The sequence below is a fragment of the Tinamus guttatus genome, unplaced genomic scaffold (assembly GCF_059628265.1).
Source record: "Tinamus guttatus ecotype Peru unplaced genomic scaffold, ASM5962826v1 Tinamus_guttatus_pri_ptg000070l, whole genome shotgun sequence".
NCBI lineage: Eukaryota > Metazoa > Chordata > Aves > Tinamiformes > Tinamidae > Tinamus > Tinamus guttatus.
The window spans coordinates 1,137,802-1,149,834 of NW_028288604.1; the positions used below are offsets into that span (position 1 = coordinate 1,137,802).

The 12,033-nt window shown below is 43.2% G+C and overlaps 1 protein-coding gene across 2 annotated transcripts in view; it reads left to right on the forward strand.

The window, feature by feature from the left end:
- Positions 1-7,914, forward strand: part of ORC3 (origin recognition complex subunit 3) — a 32,914-nt gene extending 25,000 nt beyond the window's left edge. The window contains exons 15-20 of one of the 2 annotated variants that reach the window (XM_088519762.1): positions 2,333-2,412; positions 2,867-2,964; positions 3,808-3,949; positions 5,920-6,036; positions 7,019-7,098; positions 7,730-7,914. In XM_088519762.1, coding sequence (XP_088375888.1) covers positions 2,333-2,412; positions 2,867-2,964; positions 3,808-3,949; positions 5,920-6,036; positions 7,019-7,098; positions 7,730-7,835 — 623 coding nt within the window. In that variant the 3' untranslated portion in view covers positions 7,836-7,914. Of the gene's footprint in view, positions 1-2,329; positions 2,413-2,866; positions 2,965-3,807; positions 3,950-5,919; positions 6,037-7,018; positions 7,099-7,729 lie in introns of both variants that reach the window. The other variant, XM_088519763.1, reaches the window with a different exon arrangement.
- Positions 7,915-12,033: the final 4,119 nt, after the last annotated feature.

A 12,033-nucleotide genomic window follows, 5' to 3' on the forward strand; every position in this document is an offset into this window, starting at 1 on the left:
GGGGATGAATTGGAAAATTTAAGAAAGTAGGTGAACAGCAGCCTGCCTCTTCCAGTGACTGGCTCACTGAAACTGCCATATTTATTTTGAAAGTGACTCCTTGGATTAAGAAGTGCTGCCCCACCTTCCTATTTTGAAAATAAAGTGGCTATCAGCTGGTCTGATTTGTGTGTGTTAATTTAAGTTCCTTGTTGGCTGGGATTGCTAGCCTATATTTAGACAAGTAGGCAATAAGCCACCAAATGCAGTCTGCTATTAAATATAGTCATGTAGCACTCTGGGGAAATGGAAGCTTATTTAGAAGAATTCATTAAAACTCAAATCACTACATAACTTCAGTAACAGAAGAAAGCAAGAGGAGTTTTATCCTGCCTAACAGCTATAGAATAAATGATAGCGTTACTTATCTGTAGCTGTAAATGGATCTAGTGATATCACCAGCACAGTGCAGGAATGTGGAGATTGCTTTGAGTAGGCTACACATATCAGCCAAGATGAAAAATCACAGTTCTGAAGGACCTGAACTATAATGGAAGGGCTTTTTTTTTTTTTTTAATTAGTGACATGCAGAACTATAAAATAAAAAGCCACTATTTATTTAAAGTTAGGATTTTTAGGATGTTTGTTAAAGCAGAGAAGGCCAGATGAGTTCGTGGATGATTTCGCTCTGCTTTCAGAGGGACTTGAGAGTGTAATGAAAAAGTACAGATACATTTTAAATGAATAGATTGCTGAGTCAAGGGACTTCTTACTGTATGCTGCTGTTGTGTTGACCTTTAGTAAAAGTTTTCAGAAGTTTGTGGAAAAAAGTGTTGTCTATCAAAATTTCCTTCAGAATCCCTTAGAGTAAAGGGATAGTCCAGAATCTGCTTTTTAAACTTAATTTTTAAAAAAGCCTTTCCAAGACTGCCTAGTGATTTTAAAGAGCTCAAAACATAGAGCTTTGGGGGAGGAAAATCACCTTAATAGACTTGTGTTGAATCTATTGCGAGCTGAAGGATTTGATTAACAACATCACAAGTTGCATAGATCGGTGTAATATTGGAGAGAGGAAAATTCTCTCTTTTGAAAATTTTAATGTGGATAATGTTATAATGTAATATCTTTAATTATTAAATCTTCATTATCCATTCATATTGACATCTTTAAATCCTTGTTTCAGTTCAGCACTGGAATTGCTCTGAGAGCAACAGATTTTTTTTTTCTTTCGCAGCAGTGAATGTGTTGGTTTAAAAAAAAAAGAGGCTGTTATTAATAAAGATTTTTGCTGGAGGGTGTGTCTGTGTGTGTACGCATGCTGTTGACAACATCAAGTATTTGAGAATTGTGAACAGGAGCAAAAAAGATGTAATTTAAAGATGAGTTTTGGTTTAGCAGTGTCTATGAGCTTTAAGGGTGGACTTACTTCATATAGTGGACTAAAACATAACATTTTCTTATTTTTCAATAATATCTGTTTTTTTCCTGCATTTTTTCCGTCTAGATTTGGGAGTTTGGGAATTACTAAAACAAATCAAGGCTGGTCATAATAAAATAAGGATTGTGCTTCATTGAAGCTAGGCAACAGCTTGCAGTCCTGTGTGATTCATTGATATATTTTGAACTATCAATTATATAATAGAAAGGGATTGTTTTGTTGCCATTTTCTGCTAGATCTTTGCTGTTCACAATGAAATTGCAAGGATGATTTTCAGTGGTGAAGTCACCTGGATGCAGAGCACTAAACTGAAAATACCAGCTCACTTTGTACAAGTCAACAAGCGGCTTTCGGGTATTGGGAACGTTTCTGCTGCTCAGAGCTTGACCTGTGATCTGCAGGTGGACTCTCCACCTTGCTGTTATGCTCAAAAGTGAGGCAAGAAATCTAGTTACTTTGTGTGCTGATTGTGATTAGGAAATAGTCTTTATCACTCAGCTTTCATTTTTTTTCTTTGCTTTCTTGTTTTTTTTTATATATTTTTCATTTAAAATCACTAAGAATTGGTGTGGTAATTGACCACCAAACTGTATTACTAATCTGCAATTATACCAATGTTGAGAATGTGACCCAGGGTGACATAAGTAGAACTCAAGTGACATACAGGGCTAGCACTGGATCTCTGCTCATGTGTGAACTGCTTCGGTTAATTACTGCTGCTCTTGGTTTCTTTGGGGGAGGGGATGTTTATTTATTTTTAATAATCTATTATCTACTTAATAGTAGCCTATGCTTGAATGTTCATCCTACGCAAAGAAGTAACTGAGTGCTTCTCCATTTCCCTGGGTTAATGGCTTATATAACTATTCAGGAAAGATTTATTCTTATCAAACATAAATTTAATTCTAATAGCAGGAGTTTGCCAAGAACAAGAGGAATCCATATCATCACAAAAGGAGCTCCAGAAGAAGACAGACCTGTATCACCTGCAGAAGGTGAGGCTTGGGTAGGCTCCACAGCTGTCCCTGCCGGACTTCTGAGTAAAGGATGTCTATAAGCAACTCATCCTTAAAATGACCGAACATATGGCGAGTGTGTACATCAGGCCCACCTGATGCATAGAAAATGATAGAAAATAACTGCAATGAAATAGGATTTCAGAATGTGAATTAGGAGTTTTTGATTTCTTTTTTCTTGGGTAACTTGGAAATTACATATCCTGCTTAACTCTTATTTTTTCAAGCCAGAGGTTTGAAGAATTTCCCTAACTACCAGCTTGAGGACTGGATACACTGGCCTGAGTAGAAATAACTGCACAATCACAGCTTCTAACATCATCAGGGAAGATAGGCCAGCAAAAGCAATTGCTCATATAAATATAGCTTGTGTTTTGCAAAGAATAACTACCTCCCATGTAGCTTTAGGCACCACTTTCTTTTTTTTTCCAAGACCTTGCTGGAGTTGAAGGAATCAAGGAGATCTAAGAAAATGACAAAGTTTGAAATGCTTCGTTTTGAAGTTGTTGACTTTATAGACAGTCTTGTAAGGTAGGTGCTCCTGTTTTATATTCCTCCCTTAGTCTGATACTGCTCTGTAAGCTGCAACAGAAACTTTGTAAATGAGTTAACACAGGGAAGAAATCTCATCAAAATTTTCAGTCCTGTGAGTATGAAGTACACTTTTCTCCTTCCTATTCCTTCTTGAGTGAGATCTCTAAAAATAATAATTTCTCTTTCATGGATTAATACAAGCAACTGGCACATAAATTGACCTATTTATTTTGGCTACGGAATAAAGCTGAGGGAGGATTGAGTGTGTGTGGTGAAGCAAAGTCAGACTTTTTACCCTAATCTTTGCTGATCTCTTCTGCTTATGAAACTGTATAGATGTCAAGTGTGATAACCATTTTGGGAACTGTTTGAGCAAGCAAGGCAGAACAGAATAGGATTTTTGAAGCAGTTCTGCCAAAGACAATCTGGAAGACTTTGGCGAGAGGAGAGGGGAGATGAAGGCATGTCTTGGGGAGGCCTTGAAAGTGTGGAACGGAATGGGAAGCTAGAGGCAGAAAATAAGACAGAACCATGACTGTGCCAAGAAAATGCTTCAGATATGAAGACTAAGATGAGCAGAGACTCATCAGAAGACTTAAAGAAGTATAATATCTGTGGAGTAGAATAAATTACTAGAGTCACTGGCCTAAAAGTTGAATCCTTTAAAGACGTTGATGATCAGTGACTTCCCTGCTTAGCAGTTCATGTTAGTGGTGCTAATCTCTTCAGGTTTATCTGCACTGGTTGAGAAACATAAGGTTGTTGCAGACTGATTTCCTTGGGTAAAGCTTGTGTCTTTTCTCTCTTTGCTCTCTCCCATCCCCCCTGTTGCTTTTTCAGAAATTACCTTGTCCCTGCAGACCACAAGACTCTGCATGAGATAATGTATTTCAACACAGCCAGTGCTGTGCGGGAGCACCTGAACGCTGCCCCGCGGATTGCCCTTCACACGGCTTTGAATAACCCCTACTGCTACTTGAAGGTGAGGAACAAGGGGTTGCTGGTGGCGCTGGGGCAGTGCCTGAGGGCTGCGCAGGAGCGTGATGTGCCTGTCTCAGTTTTGCTGTTTCATGAAGCTTGGCACACGGTCAGCTGCAGGGAACCAGCAAGTTGCTGTTGATAAGCAACTAGGGACTGCAAAGAGCTAGTCTGGCTGAAAGGAAGCAGCTGATTATGGAAAGCATTTTGGATGGGAAAGCTGTTTTCCAGAGCTTGCGCTAGCTGGGATCCTTGTAGACATAGCAGAAAAGCTTTTGTGTCTTCCATTATGACTGGGATCACTATGGAAAACAAGAAGAGTGTCAATGGCTCTTTCCAGGGACTTTAGCTGTACAGAACTGTTGTTTAGTCCTCGCTGTGTGGAGTTGCTGTATGGCACACACTCTGTTCAGGGAGAGTGGGAAACTTGCAGGAGACTAAATACAAGACTATTTATTAAATGAGGGTGTATTTTGTTGCAGGAGTGTGTGTGGGGAAAACGTTTTAATATCTGTGTATTGACCTCCAGTATTCTCTGAAGTTGATTTTCCTTTGTCATCCTGCACTTCGTTCTCTGACTTCTTTTAATGTGGCTTGGATGCTACCTGAGGAGGGGGTGGGGGTTTTGGGTGGTCTCTGACAGCAGCAGTACTGGCCAAGTACTTTGCAAGCATGTCAGTCCACAGGAGCCCAAGAAGTATTTTTCTGTGCAGTATCCATGACTTCTGCATGGCTTGTGCTTGCCTGGGTCGTGACCAGAGCATAGTTCTCCAGGGTGTTCCTAACAGAAGGCTGGTAGGGGCAGAAGATGATCTGCCTCAGTGAAGTACCAGCAAATGATTAATGACACAATTCACTGCTTGGGGGAAACAGGTCCAGCCATTTACTTGGCAGCACATGAACAGGGATGATGCTGAAGGGAAATGTGCATGCAAAAAAGGCAGATGTGTATTTGTGGACTGTGTGAGTGGTGCCCTCACGTAGGGAGGTACTTCAGCTCCCGCGAGGAGCCCTGCTCCCCGCGAAGACCCAAAGCAGAGCCCCGAGCTGCAGCAGAGCTCACTCGCGGCGCTGCCTCCCTGTGGGGAGCCAATGTCCCGTGCAGCATCCATGGCCTGAGCCCTCCACCCCGGAGCAGCGCTCGCGTCCGCACGTGATTGCTGCCCACCGAACCCTTCCAGGAGGAGGCAGCCGCGTTCCCGGGCTTGCTCCCGCAGCTCTAGTACCTATCTGGCCTCAGAGGCAAGGCAGGGTTAGGGAGCAGCACCATGAGGAGCCCCGGGCAGCTCGGACAACTCGCTGCCTCAGGAAGGGGCAAGGCCCCATCCCTCGGTCTGCCTTCCCTCCGTGTCTTGCTGGAGCCTCTGGTAAGCCAGTTCAGCTCGCTAATTGACAGGTAGGTTTTATTGTGTTGTTGTCGTCACTTTTGGAGCCTTATAGTGGGTAGGGAATAGTTTGTAAAATAAAATCTGAGATGAGGGAAGCAATTACACTTTTCAGCACGTGTTGCAGATCTTTCACTTCCTCTTTCCTTTTGCGGGGGAGGGAGACAACAGACTCTCCTGTCTGCTGTGTACTAAAAGCAGACAGCATCATGATCCGTTTCTTTTCTTGAAAACATAGAACAGAAGGACTAGCAAGAGAAATGCAAAAAGCTTAGGCAGAAAAGCTCTGCCACTACTGCAGAGAATGCTGAAAATGTAGAATAGGAAAAAAATGCTGATTGAGAAGCTTAAATAGTACAAAAGAAAACTAGGAGTGAATTAGCTTTTCTTTCCCCCCTCTTAAATTATTTTTTTCTGGTGACTGATGTTTTTTTTCTTGGCACCATCAACTTGCCATTAAATGCACAAACAGTAACTGGTTACAAAAATAGCTGTGAATTTCCTGAAGTGATGTGTTATCTAGCCCTAGAGATCGTTCAAGATGAAAAACTGTTCAAAACTTCTGCCTCGGTGTTCTCTTTCCCATCAGAATCAAGCTTCGAAGAGTGACGGAGGATCCATTTCCAATAAAGCCCCCGACGTCTGCATCGCGTACAAGCTGCACTTGGAGTGTGGCAGGTTGATCAACCTCGTTGACTGGCTGGAGGTACGTGGCAGGGCGCACTGCGGCTCTGCTGCTGCCAGGCCGCCGCTCCTGGCTCTTTGCTGCATCTCTGCTCCTCTTCGCCGCCCCTTAGGACAGGCAGCCGCGGTATGTTGTGTTCAGTGCAGACCAGATTTTGTGCTTCACGAAGCTGCCCTTTTCCCTTTTACTTCAACTGTTGCGTGACAGTTCAGTGGAAAGAGGCAAGTGCTGCTGCTGCAGCGTGGGGCTCCTGGGCAGAATGCAGCTGCTAGGGAAGAGCGAGGTGAGGTGTTCTGGCCCAGCATCCTGCCTCTCACTGCGACCAAAACCAGAGTGTAAGAACAGGATGTGCAGATACGTAATACACTCTGCAAGTGCTCCTCAGCCACACGACTCTGTTAGCTCTAAAAATTATCAAACTGGAGTAGTCTCTCCACTTTGTAGCCCCAACTGGATTGCATGAGCAATTAACTTTTTAGCAACCCCAGCTAATTCCTTCCCCCTGTGGGAGGGAATTCTGTAGCTGAACTACATGCAGAGCGGAGGACACTCTCCTTTTCCTTATTCTAAAGCTGTTTTGTTGCTGCCTTCTTTGTGTCTTGTAAAAGAAAGCAGGCAGAAGATACTGCTACAGCCTCCTCATGTCACTCGCAATTTTATAGGCCTCTTCACAGACCGCTCACCATGTTAATTCCCCAGACTAAACACTCTGCCTTGGCAGATGTTTTTCAGCTCTGTACTCCTGAGAACTGGTCAGGGAACAAAACAGTACTGGCATTTAAAATGCAGACACACAAAACGGTCACCACGTGAGCCCTTCTGTTGTGAACGCCTGCCCTGACAGTACCCAGCCTTGCCTGCTCTTTTGCCTGCTGTTGAACTGAGGTTCTTGCGGAGCAACCGTCACCCGAGCGTCTCCTTCCTCCCACGCGAGGGGATCAGCATTTTACATGCAGCTCTGTGCATAAAATGCATTAAACCTGTGCTGCTTTTCCCTTTCCAGGCCTTCTCAACTGTGGTGACGGCAGTTGAGGGACCAAATGGAGATGCAGCTGTCTCGGACCAAGTGGATGACGTTATCCAGTATCCTTCCTTTTTTTTTTTCTCTTAAATGGTATTTATTTTCATTCAAATGCTGACAGGATTAGTGAACTAGGATTTTTAAAATACCTCATTAATGCATTAAGAACTAACTCCAGCAGTAATGATGTTGCCACAGAGAGGAGCTGAATACTTGTAGAAAAGGAAGTTTAACTACAGGAAGAGTATTTAGCATAGTATTTAATACTACATGGATAAAGCTATTTTTCCTTTAGTAGAAGGCCATTCATGTTTTGCAAGTTCCACTGGTAGTTACCACAAAACTAAATTCTCTTTCACTGCCAGATATGCAGCTGTGTGTCAGGAATGCAGTGAGAGGTGCAGTAGTGAGTAAACAGAACATGGCCGTGTTGGTGAAACCTCTAAAAAATCTTTGTAATTCTCCTCCCCTTTTCTTGTCAAGGGCCTTGTGTTCAGGCTGCAGAAAAAAAATACTGATTAGTTTGAATACTGGTGTTTCTGTAGGCTGCAGGCCCTGCTCTGCCATTGCATCTAATGTCTTATGTGCAGCCAGTCCCTGCCGTGACTTAAAACTCTTCCCTCCTGGACAGAATGGTGTTACCCATTCCTGTGATTAAAATGCAGGTGCAGTTTCCTTTACTGAAGCCCCCAGTGCTCGTTTCATTCGAGCCGTTTCGGAACTGGAGCTCCTGGGCTTCATCAAGCCCAGCAAACAGAAAACGGATCACGTGGCACGGCTGACATGGGGAGGCTGTTAGGTGGCCAAGCCAAGGAAGGAGCCCACGGAGATGTTCCATGTGCTGCAAACTTCAGTAAATGGGTTCTTTATAACCTGGTGCAAGGGCTTTGTTCTTACTACATTAACTTCTGGTAACTCTAATTTTGACCCAGTATGCAAAGATGGCTGAATGTTATAAGATGAAAGATTTGGTTGCCTTGATGAACCGTTAACAGAATGCCTTTTTTTTTTTTTTTTTTTTTTTGATAAGACAGCCTTCATACCTGATGTACTGCTCTTTTAATACACGTTTCAAATACTGCTTGCTCTACCAGTTTTAATCTTCTTTGATGTGTGATAGCTAAGACTATATCAATATCATGCAGGCTACCAAGCCAAAATGAGAACACTGGCTATGTAAGATAGAGAAATGATGAAGCAACACTGTTAATTTGTGCATAATCTGATGGGATTTGAGTCATCATTACAAAACGTCTTCTAGATCTTTGAATACCTAAAAATAAACCTGGTGGTGACCTGTGCTTAAAAAAGATGGTAAGTAAGTAGTGGCCATGTTCAGCAGCAAGAGCACATTCTTCCACTCAGTGTTTTATACACAGACCAGCCTGCAGACCTCTGAAAGGCTTGTCATAAGGGGAAAGGAACAACCATTTTGGAGATGCAGATTTTGCTTCTGCTCTTATCAAAGGGTTTAATCTGTTCCCTTCTGTTCCCTTTTTAGAGAGAGTTAGTTTGTACCAGCCAAACTTGCTGCCCAGAGAATTTATGTCAGCACAGGCTAAATGAGAACATGGCACTTGAGCACTGGAAGAAGGTAATAAAACGTGTATTGGTGATGCACAATAGGACAAGGGAAACAGGAGAACAAGGTAACTGGCGGTTGGCAGTGTTACAATGCTGCTTTTCTAGCAGCTCTTAAGTGGGGAAAAAAAATGCTTTGCTGGACAGTCTTCTAAGCCCAGGAGCTGCTACTCCTTCTCCGCTCTCTGCCCAGCACAGTGCAAGCTCCACGTGCACAGGGCTGCTGCAGGAAGGAACCCCCCCACCTGAGCCAAGGACACAGAACAGGGCTGAGCTGCAGCTTGGCTTTTAACCAGTCCTTTCAAAGCTTCACTGCAGTATTTACAGAGCAAACGTATTTATGTTGATGGCCTGATGTCCATGTTTCCTAAGCCTGGGAAAAGCTGCATTCCCTCCACAACCCCCTCTATCCTGCCATACTTTGATAAACTGCCTTGAGGGCTACGAGATGGGTTGCAGCTCTATGGGCACAAATACTAAGCCTGAACTTCTAACTGCAACCCTTTGCTCAGATGGACAAAGGGCTCTGTTTCCTCTAGAAGACTGTTCACCTCCCCCAAACCCAGCCTGCCTCAGCTGAGAAAAAGAATGTGAGAGAGGAACTGGTTTCAGTGTGTTGTAGTCAGGTGGCACTAGACTCCAGCTGCTTCCTTGCACTGACCCAGCTGTCCTCAACTTCAGCCTTGCCCCTCATAAAACACAAAGAAAAGCACCATAGAAAACTACAGCCTGCTGCTCCAAAGGGTGAATCACTTTTTCAAAGCAAATGGCTGTAATGGGACAGGTGCAAGTCCCACTACAACAAGCCTAGAGCAGAACCTGACAGTACTTGGAGGAGCAGATGCAAGAAAGGCAAGGGGTTGAGAGATACCATCAGGTAAGATAAGGGCTTCAGTCATATTTTTGTCACGTATTTGTGAGTGCCCTAGTTGCAGCAGAGGTACTGGTTGGCAAAGACACATGAACATCTGCTGAGCTTAAGAAGGGACCCCGGTCCAAGTGCTGTAAAACAAATTAAGCATCAGAGGAAGATGAGAAGTTTATTGGCCTTGGTTTGTTGAGTGTCTCAACATACCCACTGCAAATAGTAGTGACAGGAGGTCACACAGGAGCAGAGCAACAGTCTGAGGATCCCAGGGAGGCATTTGCAAAAAATTTGTCTGTTCTGGGCACCAAGACAAGGGACTAAAAATCTCCAAGAACCGAGGCAGAGCCCTAACTAGGATACCTCCCTTGTAGCTGCTCATGGAACTCTTGCACTAGATTATAGAGAGAGGAAAATGAGAAATTTCAGTATAGCTCCACAGCTCCTCCCTTTTCTGAACCTGACCTATTTATGGTGTAAATACAGCTGAAAAATCAAAGGAGGAGCAACCCAGCCCCCTGCCTCACTCTTCACCAAGGGGCACAGGCAGCCAAGTGCTCCACACACCTGTCCCCTTGGCCCTTCCTACACCCTGCAGACGAAAGATGAGCTAGTTTTCCAACTCTAAATTTTAGACCTTTTATGGGTAAAATATTTGGAAATATGAGGAGCAAGCCTCAATAGCACATGACTTTTAAGCTATTAAAATGGGCAGATAGCATTAAAAATGAGTAAAATAAACAGTAACTGGCTTCCTCCCCCTCCCTCATTTAACCAGTAACATGAATGTTAAAGCTTAACATCATTTACACTTACTCCATGATCTGTGGTTTCTTGGGATCAAACCCTTAGTTCAGAACCTGGCACCTCATAAACTATACCCTATAATAAAAGCAATATACTAGTGTAAAATGTTAAGACAGCCATATAATTTGTTTTTCCTGAGCAAGGCGGGTAGGAGGGTGGAACAGCTAAAAATCAGGCAACAAAACTGCTTATAAATATTATATCTAATTTGCTATATTATATCTAATTTGCTTTCTGTTTAGAGATTGGAATTGGCTCAGTCCCAACTCCCCTGTCTCCAGTGTTCATGAGATGTGAACATGACAAAAAAGCTCCCCCAAATGCCTGAAAGCGTGCAAAGAGAAGCCTAGTTAGGCTTCTCAAGACCCCCATATTCCAAGTAAAACTACTGATAAAAATTGCACCTTAATAAGTTAGCTACAAATACACTGATTTACTGTATTACTACTATTTTGCTACTCTGAAACCTCTTTACAGTACTGTTTCAGAGACAAGATAAATATGAAAAAAAAATGAGGGAAGCTAGAGCAGCAGTGAAATCCAAGAAACCAGCTGCCTGTTCTGGAGCCAAACATTCTTCCTCACATTTTTCATCTCAGAATTTCAGAAGTGGTAAAAAAATGTTTAATTACTCCCAATGCAAAGGTCCTTGCGCCAATTCAGAACAAAACCCCAACCCTGTGTGCGTCACCGGCCTCATTCCACTTGCTCCCTGCTGTGGCTCGTGCAGCCAGTCCCTTGCACTTGGCCCTTTGCAGCTGGAGGGAGCTGCCACAGAACCCGGCTTCCCCCTGGCAGCTGCTCATGGGGTTGCTGCTTTGCAGAGCTGCCCACAGGCTGAGCGCAAACGCACGGCCCACAGGAGCGCTCAAGGCTACACTCTGCAACCTTGTCATGTGCTGGAAGTTAGTTACACCCTTTCATACCTACTCGTAAGAATCAATGTGTGCAGGCCTGTCAATATGTATATGCTAGGCTGCTTTCAAAGTTCACAGTTAATAGATCTGCTGGAAAAAAAACAATTACATATTGATAGCTTAAAACTGGGTTAACCAAGATTTCAACTGCCACTTAATGGAGTAAAATCAACTATCCTTGACTCACTTTGCTTTTGGGCTAACTCCAGCTCCCTATAAATGGAAACAGTATTCTCAGTGTGGCCACCAAAAATACAGTGCAGAAGTTATTTAGCAAATCTTAGCCATTTCCACTTGACTCAAACCCCTCTGGAAAACCTTTGAAAATGCTCTCCAAAACATTTTTTCACCTCCAGCCTTCAAAGAATCCAAACTCCACATAATATTTTTGAGCAGTAGCTATACAGCCAACATTCTTCCTCTTAAGGAAAGAGTCAGCTATAGGGACAAGAAGACTTCTTTCACATAGAAGTCATCATGTCAGAAATTCACTCCAAAAGCACTCAGATTAGGGAAAGATGCCACTTGGAAGCTGAAGACAGAACAAGCAGCAGTTAAAAAAGCCCCTGATGAATAAATGCAACCTCATTTTCACTGTAGGCACCAATCACGCATGCCATAGTTATGATACATAAGCACCCATGGGGGCATTATATTTAACCTGGCAGAAGACTGTTCATTAAGCATTAATTTGGAGCAGCACAGGAGTGACTGGGTGCTAATGACATCACTTTTTATTTATAGCAGCTCTTAATGTCCCAAAAGATAAGATCAGCTAAGGTGCAGAGACAACCAGGCTGGTTGGCATCTTCTGCTCCACTCTGAGA